Source organism: Mauremys reevesii, linkage group 3 (genome assembly GCF_016161935.1).
Source record: "Mauremys reevesii isolate NIE-2019 linkage group 3, ASM1616193v1, whole genome shotgun sequence".
NCBI classification, from domain to species: domain Eukaryota; kingdom Metazoa; phylum Chordata; order Testudines; family Geoemydidae; genus Mauremys; species Mauremys reevesii.
This window is the reverse complement of record NC_052625.1, coordinates 104,245,569-104,267,979: the sequence shown is the minus strand read 5'-3', so window position 1 is coordinate 104,267,979 and position 22,411 is coordinate 104,245,569. Positions and strand designations below refer to the sequence as shown.

Here is a 22,411-nt window from a genome sequence, read left to right as displayed (position 1 = left end):
ACAGGTTAGAGGGCAGAGGTGACACTAGTCTGGACTGTACCCTAGTATGTCCCAGAAGGAAATAAGAAATATTGAAAAAGGATAAAAATCAAAAGTCACTAGAGGGAGAAGGTGAATGGAAAGAAAATCTGAGGGAATGCTGAGAGAAATAAGAAACAACACATGGAAGAAAAAATGCAATATTGTGTGTTTAGTTGGAGGGATAGTCAAGGGGTACTTGGAAATAGAAACATTTAATACACTGATCCTGTAATTCATCTGCATTTATAATTGCTATTGACTTCAGTGGGCACCTGTTCTCTGAGCAGAACTTCTTCAGGTTGGGAGTAATATAAGAAGAATAAATCACACAACCCAAACCAGCAAATGTAAAAGGATCACACATGGATGAAGCAAAAAAAATCAGTTATTCCAGGTTTAATGCAAGTAGCATGCTTAACTAAGGATACACTTTCATATTTAATCTTGTATGCATGATCTTTGCATTTTTGCTGGAATGAGAAGAAATGAAGAAGGAAATGGAATCCAAAGATTGCTAATATTGATTGATCAGCAATGACAAAGTGAAGAAATTGTCAGTTTAGCTCATGTTATCTCCTTCACTTTAGGTCTGATTGGAATCATCTGTGCCGAAAAGCAGTGGTTGATGCTCCATCATTGAAGTTATTTATAATTACGTTGAATGACATTTTCAAGAATGTTCAGTAGAGAGGGCTATATCCTCACTTTGAAGAAGCTGGGGGAGGAGTGGGTGGCTATGTGTAGGGAAGATGGCTTTTTAAACCACTTTTCCAGTCTCCTGATTCTGAGGGTGCTGGGGGAAAATTCCAGCATAATTCAGAGCAGCCTAATAACTATTCTAAATTACTCTAGCTGGAGCAGTCCCAAGGTTGAGGATCAGCCAGAGTGCTGTGCATTGCAGCCTACCTCCTCACATCTCCTTTGCCAAAGGAGGGAGAGTAGATGCTGTAAAGCTAGTTACTCCAGCTTTACATGAGCTGAGGCTTCTCCAGCACTGGGGGAATCCTTAACAGCATATTTGAGGTAGATTTAAGCCCTCTTTGCATCACAGGAGCAGTGTGAAGGGAACAGAGGCTGGACCAAAGATCTGGCCCGGAGTATGCAGATTAGTCTGTGTGCTTTACAATTAATGATGACTGTGTCCACTTTGTAGCAAAGTGGATCAAGGATTGGATTGTGACTCAGGAGACTTGAGTTCTATTGTTGACTCTGCCACTGGTTTGCTGGGTGACCTTAGGCAAGTCATGTCAACTCTCTGTGCCTCAGTTTCCTCATCTGTAAAACAGGTGTAATGATACTAGCCTGCTTTGTAAAGCACTTTGAGACCTACAGGTATTAAGTGCTGTGTAATATTATAATTACGTATCACATGACCACAATGGATTTTCTGTTTGTTATTTCTATTACAGTAGCACCCAGAGGCTCCTTGGCGATCTGGGCCCCATTGTACTAGGTGTTGTACATACACATAGTGCGAGAATGCCCCTGTCCTGAAGATATTACAGTCTAATTAGACAAGACAGACAAAGGAAATATTATTAAATGACTTACTCAGGATCACACAGGGAGTCTGTGCAGGTATTGAAAACAAATCACCTGAAATCCCAGTTCAATGCTTTCATTCTACGACCATCCTGCCTCCTTCCTCCCTTTCCCCCGCCTTCATTCAAGGCTTTATGTGAACCTGACAGATTTTTAGTCATCAGATGCTCATAATACCCTGAAAAAAGAGAAGCTGAAATATTGTGCACCAGTCATGCTTTATTCTGTGACTAGGTTCTAGACTATTGATTTTATTAATAATTTGCAAATAGACCCTTCTAATTCCCAGGTGAGGTTCCTTGTACAAATGTTTCTTATGCAGATTTTAACAGGTGTTGTGTAGCCTTTAGAAATTCACATTAAGTAGAACAAAGCTGGAGGGCATATTAAAAATATCTAAAACACTTCATTAAATATCTGGTCAGGACCAGAGCTGGTTGAAATATTTTGGATTATTTGATCTTTTTCATGAAAAAATGACCTATTTTCCAAATTGGAAAACTTGAGTGAAAAAAGTCTGGGTATTTTTATCAAAATTGGAAAACGAAATTAGCTGTTTTTTTCAGGGTGTCTCCCATTTTTTTAGTCTACTGGTTTATCATTATTTCCTTTTTTATCCCCTCTTCTCTCTCCATCCCCCAGTTTTTTCCCCATTATCCCCCCTTTCTTCAGTGGTAAAATAGAAAAATTAAATAAAAAAGGGAGGAGGAGGTGCAAAAGAGAGAGAGAAAGATAAATGGAGACAACAATGAAAAATTTCAAATACTAATTTTTTGTTAAAAATGAAAATGATGATAAATGAAAAATCCTTCCTTTTCAAAACCCATTAAATGAAAATGACTTTAAAACTTTTGAAAATTTTCACAACTCTCCTGCTGCCACCCCTTATTTTTAAACCAGCTGTAGTTAGGATTGATTTACTAACCCACACAGGGACTGAACCTTGGGAGGTGAAAAAGCATTTTGAATTGCAATAGTAGATGGTGGGTGAAGGAGAATCACACGTGTTCAAATTATTTCTCTGAAAAGTAAATCTGAAATTATGACACTGCCCCTCGAAGATGAGATTGGACAGAGGTATCGCAACCAATGGCTAGCTTTCATTGTGTACTGAAATGACCCAACAAATACAAAAGGACTAATTGCTGAACTCTGTGCAACCCTAAATAATGCTGCTGAAACAGACAGATTGCCGCATATAATGGAAAAATGAGAAGGGAACGGTTGCTGGGCAGATATGCACCTAAATGCCTACGCTAGCATGTCATCACTATCATAGAGAATTCCAATGAAAAGTAATTACTACCTGTTTCTACACTCTGTTAATCTCCAATAAGCTGAATTCAAGCAGTCCCAACATCTGCTGGCGAGGATTCAGGCGAGTCACCAACAACTCTTACATTTTTCTAGGACAGCTCAAAGGCCCAAACATTCTGCTTACAAACACACAAAGCTTAAAGAATATCTTTGGCATACAGTTTGGTAAAATCCCAACCTGTTATGTTCTGATGGATTCCATAAGAGCAAAGAATGAGGTTGATTCAAATAGACAGATCCTTAGCTGGTGTAACTTGGCATAGTCGCATTGAAATCAGTGGAATTACACCAGTTTACACCAGCTGCCCAGCCCATTTAGCTGTCTTAGTGCAGTACAGCAGCTGAAAACAAAAAGAGCCAGCTCCTGTGTGACTAGCCAACTCTTTAGACCACCAGATATGGCTCTGTGGATCTCACTTTGAAACTACTGCTATATAACATATCAAAATCCCTCAAAAGCTCCCTTATTCCCACTGTCCCTAAACTCATTTACTCACTTATATTTCCCTCTATACCGACATGTATAATCACCTGCATACAGCATTTCTAGGTAGCAAACTGTTTTTAGTGTTGTAAAAATCCCTCCATGTCCTGAATTTTTGTTACTTTGTAAAAATCTAACTAAAGCCAAAGCTAGTTAGTCAATTCTGTTATTTATATAAGATTATTGTGGAGATGCCAATGAAAATATTCTGAACTTACAATGGGTGTAACACAGGATTTTCACGTTGCCCTTTCCCTCTAGGGGAAATCCTTAACTTTGTTTAACATGTGAACTCTGTGCAAACAGGTCACTGCAGATTTACCTAGCTGATGTGTTTGTTTCCACTTCCCTTTACATTGGCACAAAACCAAAGAACCAAGGGGAAACAGGTGGTGCAGGGCCCCTACTCTGGCTTTGAACAGATTTTCTTCTATTGTAGTTTGTTCCCTCGATTCCCCAGATCAATCAGAAACTAATAGTGTTACTGCTTCATCAAGCCACCCACTGTTAGGAGACAGAATCTTATGTGCATACATATAATGATAATCATATGTAAATCTTTATATTACATAATGATTTATTCTCAGCAAGTGTCCCTCAAGTGGAACTATACTGATGTACCCTAGTTGAGGAATTGGCCCACTGAGTCCAATTTCACTTCCATTGTCAGCAGTGGGACTCTGCTATTGGGAGGAGGGCTAGCTCAGTGGTTTGAGTATTGCCTTGCTAAACCCAGAGTTATGAGTTCAATCCTTGAGGGGGCCACTTGGGGATTGGTCCTGCTTTGAGCAGCAGGTTAGACTATGTGATCTCCCCAGGTCCCTTCCAACCCTAATAATCTATGATTCCCTTTGCCATGGTTTGTAATGATTGCACTACTAACATTAGTATGTAAGAACATAGGAATCAATCCTAAATTCCAGCTAGTCTAGTATGCTAGAACCAGATGCTTCATAGGAAGGTATAAGAATCCTGCAGGAGGATGCCCCCTCATCTGTAATAGGATAGATAGGTTTAAATCCTGAATGTATGAGGTTTAATATCTCTTCCACAATGTTTATTCCTATTAATTATGATATATCCAGAGGTATCTCTCAATATTCTTGATATCCACAGTAATGTCCCTTTCTCCCTTTTCAGTCTTGCTAAGTTCCTGGCTTCAACATTTTTCTGTAGCAAGGAGTTACACAGTCTAATTATGCATTGTGTGAAAAAGTATTTCCTTTTATCAGTTTTGAATTACCCTCCTTTTAATTTCATTGAATGTCCCATTGTACTTGTGTTACAAGACAAAGAGAAGTTCCTCAGCTATCTTTTACAGTAGTAAAAATTTGTTCACACAGTAAAGTAAGCAGTAAAGGTCAAAGCTACCAGGAACAGATAAATTGAATAAGAAGTCACTTTGCTGACTACAATTTCACTTTCATATATAAGACAATAAATGCTAGACTCTGAGGAGGTGTTCTCTAGTGCTTCACTGTTATGTGCACCAACCAGTTCAGCCATATAAAGAGCTTACAGCAAGACATACTGTATCAGCAAATGAAGATGTGAGGCAAGCGGACATGACTGGCCAGTGCATAGTACTTTCTTTGTCTCCTGGCTTCAGTGGCCAAAACCCAATTGTTGAATAATTTGTGTGAGAGCACAATCTTGTCTTTCATTATAAAAGTCTCCGTCAGGGTTATGTGCTATTTCTAGTCAAGAATATGGAGGCTTTAAATTCTTGCTGTGTACAAGGAATACTGCTATACAGATGATGTTATGGGGTTGACCCAGAATGTGTGCCTGAACTGAGGTTTAGGTTTTAATGCTTAAAATAGCATTTTTTCTTGCAAGTAAATCGAAACCCCCCCACATTTCCTAAAGTTCAAACCAAGAATAGTACAAAGAAGTAGGAGATTCTTACTACATATGGCGTATTATGAAAAATATATTGTGGCATGTATGTGTTTGTATGTATGATAAATGATGGATTAGGGTAGTATAAGTTTGGTTTGGGATGGGCATATTACTCATGAGATTATGCATGTTCTCTCATGTGTTCTGACAAAACTTTCATGCCACAGCACTCCGCCATGGATTCTGTGTTTGCCACATATGCTACAGAAAAACAATTTTAATAACCTTTTAGAGAACTTTTAAAAATTGTGTTTAGACTATTTTTTATATTCATCAGCCTGCAAAGCAAGGAGCTTTAGTATTCATGAGGCCAGCTGTCAGAGCTCTAAGAGGAACTATAAAAATGACCCATAATGTTCCAATCTGTAACCAGTCTCTTGGGCATGACCCGTTTAGTGGGCCAAGGCCCCAGGCTTCTCACAGTTCCCCTGGGGCAGGCCCCTGGCCTCCAAGACCTTCAGCACTAGTGATCCCTGTTTCTCTACATGGCTTTCTGCAGCGATTCCACCTAATCCGGGCTTCTGCAGGAGACTTGTACTGTAACTCTTCAGGGTGCAATGCTCTCAGAGGGTATTTACAGTGACACAGGCAGCCTTTTCAAAACAAGATAGCCATTTGTTGGCCATCTGGAACGCAGAATCTGAAAATCCTTAGATTAACACTGAGAGGCAGAAGTTACTCTACAGTCTGTCCTGAGCAAGCCAGTGCCATCAGTCAGGCTGCGAAGGTCTCTGTTCCTGGCTCCCTCCCTCTTACCTTTGTCTCCCCAGGTGAGAGCTCCTATATCCCTCCAAAGGGCAGCCCTCCTCCAGTCACCTGACACCTTTCCACCCCTTTGTCCTCCACTTCAGTTCACATCCCACATGCCAGCATTTCCTGCTGTTAAGTGCTGATTTTTCAGTCACTGGGGCATCTCTGTAGTTCTGGACCCTCTGTTGATTTGGGTCAGTTTCAGCTAATTCTTTAATGAACCTTTAATGAATTCAGTCTCTCAGACAGCTAGGTGACGTGCATTCCTCATGCCTCCTGCACTGTTCTAGAAGCAGACTTAGATCTTTTGATAATACAAAATGCAAAGGAGGGGATATGGAGGCACACATAGGATTCATAAAAATGCTAGAGAAAATCCCCACTTTGTCACACCATCACTGGATCAGAACTAGACCTTGCCTCTCCTGGGCTTTGGGTAGATTTGGGGGTGGAGGGGAATATTTCAGAGGCAGTTTGATTTGAAAAAAAAAAGCAACCCAACAACCACAGTGGCCTTTTGAAGTTGCTTAGTGGACTGAGAATGGTAGAATATGCACTTTGGGGAGGAAAAGGCAGGAAGGAGGGGATTTGATTTATGTGAAAACAGTAAGGCAGACATAACGTGAACCTTTGAACATTATTTTATCACATGGAATCTAATTGATCAGCTGGTTACCAACTCCACATATATGGTGTGTGTGTGTATGTGTGTGTAGCTATAGATATGTGTGCATAAGATATAATGTGTGTATATATTATTAGATATATATAATTACCTAGTTATTAGTGACATACCTGATAGAGAAAATGGGAAAATGGTCAGAAATGGAAGAGATGAGCTTACTTGGCATCCCTCCCACTGCTGTCCTGTCCTGTGCACAGGCTTTTCTGCCTGTTTCATACATTTGAGATTATATACGCTTAGGGGTATGTGGCAGGGCAATGGCGTTAATTCCCATTGGTTCCCACTCTGTGTTTGTCAATCCTTATGGAAGCAAAGCATAAGGGGGCACACATGACAGTAGGCCTTCAAATATAGGTTTTGATTCAAGAAAGCATCCCTGATCTGGACAACACTTTAGCACTTGCTTAACTTTAACCCTGTGCTAAAGTCCCATTGAAGTCAATAGGATTTAAGCACAGACTAGCAGTTAAGCACATGCTCAAATTCTTTTTTGAATTAAACCATGTAGTGTACAGGATGTACATGTAGTGTACTTGGATGTTTTCTGTGTAATACTCTGAGTAAATTTCCCAGATCTGATGAAGAACTCTGTGTAAGCTCAAAAGCTTGTCTCTGTCACCACCAGAAGTTGGTCAGACAAAAGATATTTCCTCACCCATCTTGTCTCTCTAGTATCCTGGGACCGACATGGCTACAACAGCACTGCACACAGAAAACATTCATCAGGGTTAGGGTAGGAAATTTTGGGAGTTTATACACACGCTTGTCAGTGTCCCTTCAACTGGAAAAAAAAATCTGGCTAAAATTCAATGTATCAATTATATGTAGGCAGTGCCAGTGCAGTGTGACATGCTAGGGATTTTTTCAGAAGAGGTCAAAGAGGTTCTACAAATTTGTAAAAAAAACAAAAAACCCTGCTGCACCTACTCAGCTGCAGCTCCACAAAACTCTCAGAAATAGTGGGATGCATGGGTTGAAAATATGTTTTCAAATAAAGTGCACTGAGGCCTCAAGAAGTCCCATGTGAAATGTTTATGAATGAACCGCATAGAGCTAGTTTTATAGCTGACACTGAGCAAACATTGCACTCAGTCCACTCCAAAAAAGGATTCAGTGTGAGAGCCCATTACAGCCACTCTTTCTCTCCCACCTTCACCTTTGAAATGATTTCTGAAAGAGAAGAAAGTGCAGCATGGGTGAGGTTTGCCACTGTTCAAACCTCTGGAATACTATAACTGTCCTGTGTTCAGTGTTTGCGCCCCATACTGAAAAAGTAGGGGATTGTTTTTCCTGTAGACCTTCCAGACCACACACATCATGGTGGTTTGGTGCTTTCTCCTGCTTGTCTGCAGGTGTGTCCATCACTGCCCTCATTCACACGCCTGTTTGGAGTCATAAATACATCTGACCTATCACCTTGAAACTTCTCTGTAAACCTGCTATCTTGTGGCTTCCATTTAAAATATGAATGTGATGAGCAATTAGTTGGTAAAAAGGGGAAATTATTTTCCTTTTAATTAAATTCAACAAGATAGTATAAAACCATAAGTAATTTTTATAAACTTTTAATGTATCTTTAAAGTGCAGTGGGGTGGTCGTGTGGTTGGCAGGACTCACTTCTATTCTGAGCTCAGCCACCCAATTCCTGTATATGTGAGCAGCCACGTCATATGACTTCTCTTACTCAAACCAAGATGACAATACTTACTACCTGTAAAATCTCAAGTCGTTAATGCATGTGAAGTGCTTAGGCAGTCTTCAGATAGAAGATGCTATATAAGAGAACATAAGAATGGCCATAGTGGGTCAGACCAAAGGTCCATCTTACCTAGTATCCTGTCTTCCAACAGTGGCCAATGCCAGGTGCCCCAGACGGAATGAACAGGACAGGTAATCATCAAATGATTCACCCCCTGTCACCCATTCTCAGCTTCTGACAAACAGAGGCTAGGGACACCATCCCTGTCCATCCTGGCTAATAGCCATTGATGTACCTATCCTCCATGAACTTATCCAGTTCTTTTTTGAAGCTTGTTATAGTCTTGGCCTTCACAACATCCTCCGGCAAGGAGTTCCACAGGGTGACTCTGCATTGTGTAAAAAAATACTTCTTTTTGTTTTAAATCTGCTGCCTATTCATTTCATTTGGTGACCCCTAGTTCCTGTGTTATGAGAAGGACTAAATAACACTTCCTTATTTACTTTCTCCACACCAGTCATGATTTTATAATCCTCTATCATATCCCCACCCCCCCAGTCATCTCTTTTCCAAGCTGAAAAGTATTCAAGATGTTGGAGTACCCACAGATGTGTAGATTTCTAGAGAGGCAATATGATATTTTCTGTCTTATTATCTACCCCTTCTTCTTCGAGTGATTGCTCCTATGCATTCCAGTTAGGTGTGCGCGCCGCGCGTGCACGGATCTCTGGAACATTTTTACCCTAGCAACTCCGGCGGGCCGGCTGGGCGCCCCCTGGAGTGGCGCCGCTATGGCGCCGAATATATACCCCAGCCGGCCCGTCCGCTCCTCAGTTCCTTCTTACCGCCCGTGATGGCCAGTTGGAACAGTGGAGTGCTCTCTTACCTCCACAGCCCTAGCGTTTCTCCGTTTCTTCAGTGTATATAGTTGGTTAACTTAGTTTAGTTGTTAGATTAGTTGAATAAGTTTAGTAGTTATAGTATAGTAAGGGAATTACAGGGGTTAGCCCCTCTTCTTCCACAACCGGTGCGGGCTCATGCCCAAGGCACCGGGGTTTAAGCCCTGCGCGGCTTGCCAGTGGCACATGCCCATTGGCGACCGACACGACTCCTGCCTGCGCTGCCTCGGGGAATCTCACAGGACAGATAAGTGCCCGATTTGCACAGCGTTTAAGCCGCGCACGAGAAAGGAGCGAGACTCTCGCCTCAAGCAGCTCCTTACGGAGTCGGCACTTCAGCCTCCCGCTCCGTCCCCGGCGGCACCAAAACCGTCCTCGGCACGCAGAGCACCAGCGGCACCGACCACCCCGGCACCGACGCGGCTAAAGCTTCGCAGACGGCACCGAAGTTCCGGCACCATTCCCTCTCTCCACTGAGGAAGCGGAAGACGGCGCACTTGGCTCCTAAACCTCTGACTTCGGGACAGCTTACCCAGCCATCACCGGCACCTCCGGCACCGGCTGTGGTAGTGCACAAGCCGTGCACGGTTCCGTTGACTCCGGCACCTCAAGAGCCGTCGAGTCCGGTACCTGCCTGCTCCCCGGTGCCGACTGCGGTCGAGCTGCATCTCCCGTCCACGCCTGAGACATTCGCAACGGCGAGAGAGCTTATCGAGCTCGCAGAGGCACCGAGCCTCCGGCCCCTGGCACCGCCGGTGCGGGCTGTTCAGTCGGTGGGCAAGACAGACGGGATGGACGGCGCTCCAAGTCTCGGACCCGGTCCCGATCCAGGAAACGGTCGCCGTCACGCCGATCCCGATCCCGGCACCGATCACCATCTCGGTACCACTCCCCGTCTCGGCACCGGTCGCAGTCCCGGTACCGCTCAGTATCACGGTACCGGTCGCACTCCCGGCGACGCTCACGGTCCCGGTCACCGGACCGACGGTACCGTCGGAGGTCTGGCTCCCGGTACCGATCTCGGCACCGCGACTCCCGAAGCCGCTCCCGTCACCGCTGATCGAGGTCGCGGTCAGGCTCCTGGTACCGAGGCAATCGACGGTCCCGATCTCCATCCTGGCACCGTGACGGCCGGCACCGATCCTCGGCACCGTCCGGGGACAAGCTGCCTCCTTCCACGGCGCACTCCATCAGCGCCTCTGCCCCGCCCCCCGTGGCCTTCGCGTCAGCCATCAGTCACCTCCCAGGCGGGCAGCGGGAGAGATCTCCGGGCGGGCACCCAGAACCAGGACCTTGGACCACAGCAGTGGGGTTTTTGGGTCCCCTGGGCCTACCATGAGCCCCAAGGGCTCCCTTTCCCCCCGCGCCCAGCGGGTGCTGAACACAGGGTGCCAGAAGCCATGGTGAGCAGGCCTCCCCCAACACCACCAGGGGAGGCCCTGTCGCCGTCAGGTCCCGCAGAGCATCCGGGGCACGATACAGCTTCCCAAGCCCCGGAGCAACCACCTGCAGATGTGGTGGTCCAGACTCTTTCCTCGTCTTCCTCACCGGATGAGGCGGTGGCGGGTGCCGCTACGGCGGACCCTCCCCCGATTGACCTGCGGGCCCACCAGGACCTTCTTCGCAGGGTGGCGAGAGCTATTGACCTTCCGGTGGTGGAGGTCCCGGAAGACGAAGACCCGGTGACCAACGTCATCGGAGCCGAGGCCCCGGTGCGGGTGGCCCTCCCGTTTATTAAGACCATTCAGAAAAATGCCACTACCATCTGGCAGTCGCCGGCATCCGTCCCTCCTACTGCAAGGGGCGTCGAACGAAAATACTCGGTTCCCCCCACAGGGTACGAGTATCTGTACACCCACCCCGCTCCAGACTCACTCGTCGTGAAGTCTGTTAACGACCGTGAAAGGCACGGACAGCCAGCCCCGGTGCCAAAGTCCAAGGACGCCAGGCGCATGGACCTGTTGGGCCGGAAGGTGTATTCGGCGGGGGGTCTCCAGCTTCGGATTGCAAACCAGTTGGCCCTCCTAGCTCGTTACACCTTTGACATTTTCGTGTCCCTCACTAAGTTTTCGGAGCTGATCCCGACAGCTTCCCGACAAGAGTTCTCGGCTCTGGTCGAAGAGGGCAGAAAAGCCTCCAGGTCCTCCATCCAGGCTGCTCTGGACTCGGCGGACTCAGGGGCCAGGACTTTGGCCTCCGGAGTGACTATGCAGCGCATCTCCTGGCTGCAGTCCTCCACCTTGCTGCCGGAAGTGCAGTATACCCTACAGGACCTCCCCTTTGAGACTCACGGTCTGTTCTCGGAGAAAACGGACTCCAGGATCCAGACCCTCAAGGACGGTCGTATAGCTATTCGCACTCTGGGTATGCACACACCAGCTACCCAGAGGCACTCTTTCCGGCAGCAACAGCCCTACCGGCCTTTTACCCAGGCCAGGTCAAGGCCGTATAATAGTCGGCGGAACGGTCTAAACCGCCGTAGGCCATCCGGCAGCAGGCGCAACCAGGCCCAGGCGTCGTCCAAGGCCCCGCAAGGGCCCAAGCAACAGTTTTGATGGGACGCCCGAGGACGGCCCATCAGTCTCTTTCCAGGATCCAACCCCTTTGTTTTGCAACCGCCTTTCCCGCTTCCTCCCGGCGTGGTCCCAAATAACATCGGACAACTGGGTACTTCGTACTATCCAGTATGGTTACCGCCTTCAGTTTATTTCGCCCCCTCCTTCCCGCCCACCTTCCCCATCCCTCTTCAGGGACCCCTCTCATGAGCAATGCCTCTTACAAGAGGTCGAGACGCTGTTGAGTTTGGGTGCCATAGAGGAGGTGCCGCACGACAGGCGGGGCAGGGGATTCTATTCCCGTTATTTCCTCATCCCCAAGGCGAAAGGAGGTCTCAGACCCATATTGGACCTCCGGGAGCTCAACAAGTACATGGTCAAGCTCACATTTCTCATGGTAACCCTGGGGACCATCATTCCCTCCCTGGATCCGGGAGACTGGTTTGCCACCCTCGATATGAAGGACGCGTACTTCCATATCGCGATCTACCCTCCCCATCAACGCTATCTACGTTTCATGGTCAACAGTGCGCACTACCAGTTTGCGGTACTACCCTTCGGCCTATCCACCGCGCCGAGGGTCTTCACCAAGTGCATGACGGTAGTTGCTGCAGATCTCCGCCATCGTCGCGTTCACGTCTACCCGTATCTCGACGACTGGCTGGTTCGCGGGCCATCCCAACAACTGGTCGCAGAGCAAATTTCCGAAATACTATCCCTGTTTCGGGTACTGGGCCTTCTCGTCAATGCCGAAAAGTCCTTATTGACTCCATCGCAGAGGGTGGAGTTTATCGGAGCGGTCCTCGACTCCACGGTGGCCAGGGCCTGCCTCCCTCGACCTCGGCACCAGACGATGGTCTCCATCATCCGAGACCTGCACACCTTTCCCACTACAACAGTTCGGTCCTGCCTATGCCTCCTGGGCCACATGGCATCGTGCACGTTTGTCACCGCCTACACGAGGCTGCGCCTTCGCCCATTCCAATCCTGGCTGGCGTCAGTGTACCGCCCGCACCGCGACTCCATAGACAGGGTAGTCACGGTCATGAAGCCTACCCTCGCTTTGCTCAGCTGGTGGCTGGACCCAGAGGTCGTGTGTGCAGGAGTCCCGTTCCGCCCTCCTCGTCCATCCGTTACACTGACCACGGATGCCTCGGCGCTGGGATGGGGGGCCCACCTGGGCGACCTCCACACCCAGGGTCTCTGGTCACCCCAGGAGCTCTCCCTCCATATCAACATCCGGGAGCTGAGAGCAATCCGCTTGGCGTGCCACACCTTCCACGCCCGTCTGCAAGGCCAATGCGTAGCTGTCATAAATAGTTAGTTAAGGGTTAAGTTTCCACCTGTAAAGGGTTAACACATAGTACCTGGTGAACACCTGACCTGAGGACCAATCAGGGAAGAGAATTTAAAATTCCTAGGAGGGAACTTTTTCTCTCTGTTCTTGTGTGTGTTGTTCTTAGCCGTTTGGAGTTACAAGGGTCCAGATGCTTAATCAAGTCTTCTACAAGTTTCCATCTTTCTGAACTAATTTCTTCTAGTCAAGATAGTGAGAATTAGAAGGGTACTTTGTGTCCTCATCTAGTAATCCTATGTTTGCAATTCTGTGTGTTTGTTATTGATTATTCTTAATTCTGCCTGTATTGTTTGTACTGAGAAGGAGAGAAGATTCTCTCCAGAACTTAGCAAGGTTATACCCTATGAGTGTCCAGCTTGGACTCATAGAGATTGTGTATTTTCTTGTTTTTCTTTTAATAAATTCTTTCTGTAAAGATTTGATTAAATCCCTTCTACTGTGGATACAGGGGGAGGGGGCTAAGAAACTCTCTCTCGGTGGTGAGACAAGCTTATCTCCAGGCAGAGAAGGGAGGGGGGAGAAGGGGAGATTTCTCCCTCTGTGAGTTGATCTGTGTTTCCCCAGGGAACATCTTTGGAAAGGGGAGGGGGGAAAACAGGGGTGTCCCGGCCCACGTAATTGACCGGGTGGTGGCAGCCAAAAGGAGACCTACCCTAGGATTTTAGGGTGGGGGGATACATGCTGGTCCTCAACTTGAAACCCCCCAGTTTCAAGTGAGGGTAAGACCCATGACAGTAGCGGTGTTCACGGACAACACGACGGCGATGTTCTATGTGAACAAGCAGGGCGGAGCCCGCTCCTCCCTGCACTGCAAGGAAGCGATGCTCCTGTGGGACTTCTGCGTGACCCACTCAATTCACCTGGAAGCGTCCTTTCTTCCGGGAGTGCAGAACACGCTGGCCGACCATCTCAGCAGGTCGTTCCTCTCCCACGAGTGGTCCCTCCATCCAGATGTCGTCCACACAATCTTCCGGAGGTGGGGGTTTCCCCAGATAGACCTATTTGCCTCCAAGGAGAACAGGAAGTGCCACCTGTTTTGCTCATACCAGGGTCGCTCGCCAGGCTCCCTGTCGGACGCATTCCTTTGCTCCTGGATGGATCACCTCCTCTATGCCTTCCCTCCGTTCCCGCTCGTACACCGAGTGCTACTGAAGCTTCGGAGGGACAGATCCCACGTCATACTCGTAGCTCCGGCCTGGCCGAGGCAGCACTGGTACACCCAGCTGCTTGAGCTCTCCATTCGGGATCCCATCCCCCTTCCATTATGGCCGGACCTCATCACGCAGGACTTCGGCAGACTCCGCCATCCGAACCTGCAGTCCCTCCATCTTACAGCTTGGTACCTGTGTGGTTGACCCACGCAGAGAGGGACTGTTCGGCGGCAGTGCAGCAAGTCCTGCTAGAGAGCAGAAAGCCTTCCACTCGCTCCACCTACCTTGCGAAATGGAAGCGGTTCACGCTCTGGTGTGATCAACGAGGCCTCAATCCCTTTGTAGTCCCTATCCCTACCATCCTGGACTACCTCTGGTACCTTAAGGAGCAAGGTCTTGCAGTCTCCTCCTTGAAGGTGCACCTGGCAGCCGTGTCCGCCTTTCGTCCATCTATGGGAGGTCGGTCCATCTTCTCCAACCAGATGGTTTCCCGCTTCCTTAAAGGCCTGGACCACTTGTACCCGCCGGTGCGGTGTCCTACTCTGACCTGGGATTTAAACCTCGTCTGGCCAAGCTTATGGGACCGCCCTTCGAGCCTCTGGCCACGTGCTCTCTGCTCTACCTCTCCTGGAAGACAGCCTTCCTTGTCGCAATTACATCAGCGAGACGAGTCTCTGAGCTCCGTGCTCTAACGGTTGGTCCACCATACACCGTCTTCCACGGAGACAAGGTGCAGCTTCGACCACACCCGGCCTTCCTCCCTAAGGTGGTGTCGGCCTTCCACCTCAACCAGGAGATCTTCCTCCCGGTCTTCTTCCCGAAGCCGCACGCCTCCCCTGGGGAACAACAGCTTCACACCCTGGACGTCCGCAGGGCCCTCGCTTTTTACATCGAGCGGACGAAACCCTTCCGGCGTTCGACCCAGCTGTTTGTAGCAGTTGCCGACCGCATGAAAGGCGAGCCGGTCTCCTCGCAGCGGATTTCCTCCTGGGTGACAGCATGTATCCAGACATGCTACGAGCTTGCTCGCGTGCCACCATGCCGCCTCACCGCTCACTCGACGAGAGCGCACGCCTTGTCAGCCGCCTTCCTGGCCCATGTCCCCATCCAGGACATCTGTAGAGCAGCCACCTGGTCTTCTGTCCACACCTTCGCGTCCCACTACGCGTTGGTGCAGCAATCCAGAGACGATGCAGCCTTCGGCTCCGCAGTCTTACACTCTGCCACGTCTCACTCCGACCCCACCGCCTAGGTAAGGCTTGGGAATCACCTAACTGGAATGCATAGGAGCAATCACTCGAAGAAGAAAAGACGGTTACTCACCGTAGTAACTGTTGTTCTTCGAGATGTGTTGCTCCTATCCATTCCAGACCCGCCCTCCTTCCCCACTGTCGGAGTAGCCGGCAAGAAGGAACTGAGGAGCGGACGGGCCGGCTGGGGTATATATTCGGCGCCATAGCGGCGCCATTCCAGGGGGCGCCCAGCCGGCCCGCCAGAGTTGCTAGGGTAAAAATGTTCCGGAGAGCCGTGCACGCGTGGCGCGCACACCTAACTGGAATGGATAGGAGCAACACATCTCGAAGAACAACAGTTACTATGGTGAGTAACCGTCTTTTTCTTAATGATTCCCAACATTCTGTTTGCTTTTTTGACTGCCGCTGCACATTGAGTGGATGTTTTCAGAGAACTATCAACAATGACTCCAAGATCTCTTTCTTGAGTGGTAACAGCTAATTTAGATCTCATCATTTTATATGTATAGTTGGGATTATGTTTTCCAATGTGCATTACTTTGCATTTATCAGCATTGAACTGTTTGTTTTCTTTCTATTTGGGATGAGTTTTTGGGTGTCATCATTTTAGGCCTCATCAGGACAATGCACAAAGCTGAGTTGGGGGATGGTGATGTTGTGAGGTGGGTGAAACCTTATTATAGTTTGAGTTAAAACCTCATTGAGATTGGGTGTGAACCTATCCTTCAATTAATATAACTATCAGGATGAGTTAATCAGAAGCCCCCAACCTAAGACAAAAGGGGGTTGTGAACCCCCCTCAGGAGTTTGGATTTTATTATATAAAGTTAGTACTTTGTAGTCATTTGCAACCACTTTGCACCAGTATAGATAACTGCGTAAAAAAGCTAGCCTAATAAAGTATGACTTATTGATATAGCTGGAAGAACCACCTGTGGTTAGTTGCCCAGCATTTTCTATTATAAGACCCTGTTTTCAGTTGCTTATCACTTTGCTAAACTTTAAGTAGTCAGGCTGAAATTTTCTGTGCTAGTTAGTTGCATCAAGCTGATTTTTAAATTGTTATTTTTAACAAAATCAGCTAAAATGGTCAAGCCATTTCTAAGGAAGGTCCTGGAGCGGGGTGAGAGGAGGAAGTGGGAGAGGGGCTGGCTGGAAGCAAAAAGGGAAGGAGGTGAAGGGTGATTCCATTTTCAGCTGGCCACTAATTGTGTGTTCCTCATTTTCTGGCTGTCCATTGTGAGATACCTGTGGCAAGATTGGCAGAAGTGCTCAGGGCTCGCAACTACAACTGAAATAATTTGGAGCTATGGTATGAACATGTAAAGTGCTATGCTAGTGCTAAGCACTCTGGAAAATTAGCCCCCAAATTTCTCAAGTTGGGAATCAAAAATTAATGGAAACTTTTGACATTTTGAGACAATTTTGGCCTTAAAGTGAATGTTAATTGGGAATTATTGAAGAATGCTTTGCTAGATGCCCAAAAAGCCACGATCAAGGAAGAAAGCTATATTGGTTTAAAAAAACAACAACTCTGACCTAGTTTAAAGGGAAGTGAAGGCAGTTATAAAAAATAATAAAATAATAATATATAACAAATGGAAGAAAGTAGAAGTTGATAATATGAATGTAAATCAGAAGCTAGGAACTGTAGAAAATTGTTAAGGGAAGCAAAGGGACATAAAAAGAAATCTATGGCCAGCAAAGTTAAGGACAGTAAGGAGTTTTTAAACAAAAAGAATCTCAACAATAGTATTGGTCTTTTACTAGATAGGAATGATAGAATTATCAATAATATTGCAAAAAAGGCAAAAGTGTTCAATAAATATTTCTGTTCTGTGTTCGGAGGAATAACAGGTGATATAGTCTCATCAGATGATGATAACACTCTTTCCATTCCATTACTATTTCGAGAGGATTTTAGACTTTTTAAGTCAGCACGTCCTGATAAGTTGCATCCAAGAGTTTTAAAAGAGTTGAGTGAGGAGCTCTCTGGACCATTAATGTTGATTTTCAATAAGTTTTGAAACACTGGGGAAGTCCCAGAAGTCTGGAAAAAAGCTAATGTTGTGCCAATATTTAAAAAGAGTAAATAGGATGACCCAGGTAATTATAGGCCTGTCAGTCTGACATTGATCCCGGGTAAGATAATGGAGCGGCTGATATAGGACTCAATAAATAATTAAAGGAGGGTAATATTATCAATGGCAACCAACATGGGCTTATGGAAAATAGATCCTGTCAAACTTTATTTTTAATGAGATAATGAGTTTGGTTGATAGATAATAGTTCTGATGTAATATATTTAGATTTCTGTATGGCATTTGACTTGGTATCACAACATTTTGATTAAAAAACTAGAACAATATAAAATGAAAATGAACACATTACATGGATTAAAAGATGCCTAACTGATAGGTCTCACATTGCAATTGTAAACAGGGAATGATCATCAAGCAGGTGTGTTTCTAGTGGGATCATGCATGGATTTGTTCTTGGGCCTCTGTTATTTAACATTTTTATCAATGACCTGGAAGAAACCATAAAATTGTCACTGAATAAATTTGCAGATGATGCAGAAATTGAGGGAGTGGTAAATAATGCAGAGAACAGTCACTGACACATAGCAACTGCATTGCGTGGCAAGCTGGGTGCAAGCAACCAATATGCACTTTAATACCGCTAAAAGTAAATGTATACATCTAGGAACAAAGGATGTAGGCCATACTTACATGATGGGGGATTTTATTCTTGAAAGCAGTGACTCTGAAAAAAATGCGGGCTTGGATAATCAGTTGAATGAGCTCCTAGTGTGATGCTGTGACCAAACCGGCTAACATGATCCTGGGGATGCATAAATAGGGGAATCTTGGGTAGGGGTAAAAAAGTTAATTTACCTCTGCATTTGGCACTGGTACGACTGCTGCTGGAATACCGTGTCCATTTCTGGGGCCCACAATTCAAGAAGGATATTGATAAATTGAAGAGGGTTCAGAGAAGAGCCATGAAACTGATTAAAGGATTAGTAAACATGTCTTATAGTGATAGACTCAATAGGGTGACCAGACAGCAAGTGTGAAAAATTGGGACGGGGTAGGGGGTAATAGGCACCTATATAAGACAAAGCCCCAAATATTGGGACTGTCCCTGTAAAATCGGGATGTCTGATCACCCTAAGACTCAAGGATTTCAATCTATTTAGTTTAACAAAGAGAATGTCAAGGGGTGACTTGTTTGTCTGTATCTTCATGGTGAACAAATATTTGATTATGGCTCTTCAATCTAGGAAGAGCACACACAAAAAATGTAGAAACCCTACTTCCACATGCTCCTCACAGAGCAAACCTCCTAGTTGGCATGCTGCCATACCAATGAATAACACAGAAATGGTCCCATGTAAACTCCAGAAATGGGATGTGGTCTGAGGAAATGTGGTGAGAATGAGGGCAAAGTCAAAATGCCACACATGCTACCCTGGTAAAACAAAAATACCTTACCTGCAGTTACCAGATGCCAGTCAATCCTGCTCTGAAATTTAACTTGCTATTGGTAAAAATTCACATCTCACTGAAATAACCTTGATTGGATGTCTGAATAGACTTGAGCCATCTCTCAGTGATCTTGATAATATTGTGAGGGGTTGTCTCAGATGGCAAGAGACTTCAAAAAGTGTACTGCATACTATCCATACCAGTGGGAGCTTCAGGCAGCATTGCACACAGTGCTTCCTTGATTGTTCAGAGGGAACAGCCTTCAGGTGCCCAGTTCTGGAGAGTGGAGTTGGGTTCACTGGCCCATTTGCTCTTACTAATCTGGCTTTTAGTTTTTGGTCTTTCTTCTGTGAATGAAAGGGAATAGAAGCTAATCCCAGGGTTTTGTTGCACTTAAGTAACCAAAATTAACTCCCTTTTTTTTTGTAATTAAGTTTTTATTTTTTCTAACCATTTTTTTCCTGTGATCCCCTATCCCCTGTTCTGAGACAGAAGAACTGGATACATGTCTGGCTATAAATGCTTCCCCCTGACTGACATTGTGTACAGAACAATTAGTATAATACTAGGATGGCGCCAAATCAAGCTTTGCTCACCTAATCCCGGTGCCTATGGGACAGCTCACCTGTAATGTGAACGTACTGGTCACCCCATGAACGTACTGCAAACAAAAGCTGGGAAACCTGCCATAATCCCATCATCAATTTATGCTCCTGAAGAGGACTTGAATTGGAAACATTGAGAAATTCAATACACTAAAAAGCCACCTTTATTTCATTTATGACAGTCATGGTGCATTGAGCAAACACTTCTTCCATTTGTTAATTGACAGGTCTAAATGTTAATCAATTGACTTGGTTCCTGTAAAGTATCCAGATATTGTTTGCCTAAGAATATTCTGAATACCTCTTTTGAGGCAGGCACCATCTTATTGTTCTGTGTTTGTGCAGTGCCTAGCACAATGGGATCTTAGTGAATGGCTCAGAATCCTAGGAATGGCTGTGATAGAAATAATACTATCATTTAAATTATTTAAAATGTCCCTATATACTACCTTTGCACTTACTGTAGTATCTGTGTATTGTATTTTAGTAGTAGCATATATTTTTTTCTAGTGCTATAATTTTTCTTTCTTTATAATCCTGTATTTTACCTACACTTTGGGAGTCTTTCCACTAACTTTAATGGAGTTTTAATCAAGCATTTTAGGCACAGTTTAGTAGCAATGTCTGCTGCTGATGCAGTATCAAAAGAGGATTCTTCTCTTCACAGAAGGGGGGGGGGCGTTAATTAATTACCTTTCTGCTTTTCTTTTAGTGAGTTATTAAAATTCCAGGAAGTTGTTATTGACAAAGTTATGTAACTTTTACTTGTTATGGCATTGAAGAGATCAGTCTTTAAATCCAGCAGAGGCTAGCAAGTGGAACTGAAAGAATAGTACCTTCTTTTTGTTTTGAAACAACTTTTAATACTTTATTTACATTTGATGTTGCATAAGATGCAGCAAGTTTTGACCCCGGCTAAGTTTTAATTCTTCATTTTTTGTTGCTTAACGCAGTTTATGTAATAACGAAGGTTCAAATTCTCCCACTCTGAGTAGTACCTTACTCCAACAGCAGGGCCCAATGAAATCAGGAGAATTATTTGCTGCGCAAGGAACTCAGCCTGAGTCCAGGTGGCAGGATCTGGCCCTTTTAAGTTTTTGCCTAAATTGCTCAGTATTCTTTTGGCAAGAGGTAAGCTGAATTGTCTTATCTACATGAGCCATACATGTGAGAGGTTTGAATGGCAAGAGGAAAACATTTTCATATATACCTCTTCATCTGAGAATATCAAGGTGTTCACAGGAATCATTAAGGGCTAGATCATCCTTTGGTCTGCATGCAGGGCATAAGAGGGAATAAAAACCCACTTCTACCCTTGCAATCCCCCTCTCCCAGTCCGCTTATGCCAGCCAGTCAGCATGGAAACAGTGCAATAACTTGTTGTTAATATAAGCCAGCAACAAATTATTATCTCTCTGCAAAAAGCGGAGAGCAGGGACAGAACTGTGGATGTATTTGTTGGAAAGTTGCTGATACAATTTGAAAAGTAGCTACTGTAGACTTTTTAGACTCTTTCAGTTAAAGGGTATGTGTGTGTTTGAGAGTAAGAAAGAGTTGCTTTTACATTGTCTGCATTAGTATATCAGGCAAATATAAAAAGATACTGCATGGCATACCACTGTGTATTCAGAACTGTATTATGTATTTCTTTCCCAGAGTATTTCATATATATGTGCTCCTTTTTAGTGATCGTTTACCCACAATGTTATTGTCCTTTAAAGGAACACTTTCCTTTCTCCTCCTTTCACTTAAATTTTAGTTGTTATATCAATTTCTTGATGTTTTAGTTCATGTTACAATATCTCTCATCCTTCCCCACCCCCTTTTCTTTTTCGGTCCCACAGTTCTTGGATGCTCTGATTGCAGGATATCGCTATCCAACCCCACGGGAATCTTCACCTCTCCCTGCTTTCCCAGTGATTACCCTAACAGCCAAGCATGCAAGTGGACCCTCCGAGCTCCTCCTGGATTCATCATTCAGATAACATTTATTGAGTTTGACATTGAAGAAGCTCCGAACTGCATTTATGATTCATTAACTCTAGATACTGGAGAGAAGAATCAGGTTAAGTTTTGCGGCGTCACTGCCAAAGGATTATCATTTAACTCCACTGGAAATGAAATGATCATAACTTTTGCAAGTGACTTTAGTATCCAAAAGAGAGGCTTCAATGCCAGCTATACCCGAGGTATGTAAGCATAAAGAATTTCTTCCCTCTTTTATCTAGCATGTCCTATACCAAGCAGACTCACTGTATGTGGTAAGGTGAATCTTTAAAGTGAGAATCTGGAGATCTCACAGGCTAAATTCTCCCATACAACTCCACTGACTTCAGTAGTGTTACACGAGTAACTCATGGCAAAATTTAGCCCTGACAGGCTATAAAAATGCAGTTTGGTAGAAAATGTTGCACTGATTTCTTTAATATTCATATGAAAGAGAACCATTCCAAAGTAACTTGGTTATAAAATTATATATGCAATAGAATGGATGACATTAAGGGGAAAAAAAATCTCCTTTCAAATGTATATGCCAGATCTCAACTCTTACATTCTGCTCCTCTTACTTCACAGGATTCTCATATTCAAATCATTCTTATTATCATCAACATGATAAGTAGACAAAGTCATGATTTCCCCCAGAGTAATGTGAAAATCCTGTTACACCCTTTGTAATGTTATGGGTATTTTCATTGGCAT

The 22,411-nt window shown here is 45.2% G+C and overlaps 1 protein-coding gene across 7 annotated transcripts in view; it reads left to right on the top strand.

The window, feature by feature from the left end:
- The window catches only part of ADGRG6 (adhesion G protein-coupled receptor G6), a 159,549-nt gene that overhangs the window by 44,918 nt on the left and 92,220 nt on the right, over positions 1–22,411 (top strand). For all 7 annotated transcript variants that reach the window (XM_039531359.1, XM_039531353.1, XM_039531358.1 and 4 more), the window contains exon 3: positions 21,556–21,900. In XM_039531359.1, the coding sequence (XP_039387293.1) occupies positions 21,556–21,900 (345 nt within the window). The remainder of the gene's footprint in view (positions 1–21,555; positions 21,901–22,411) is intronic.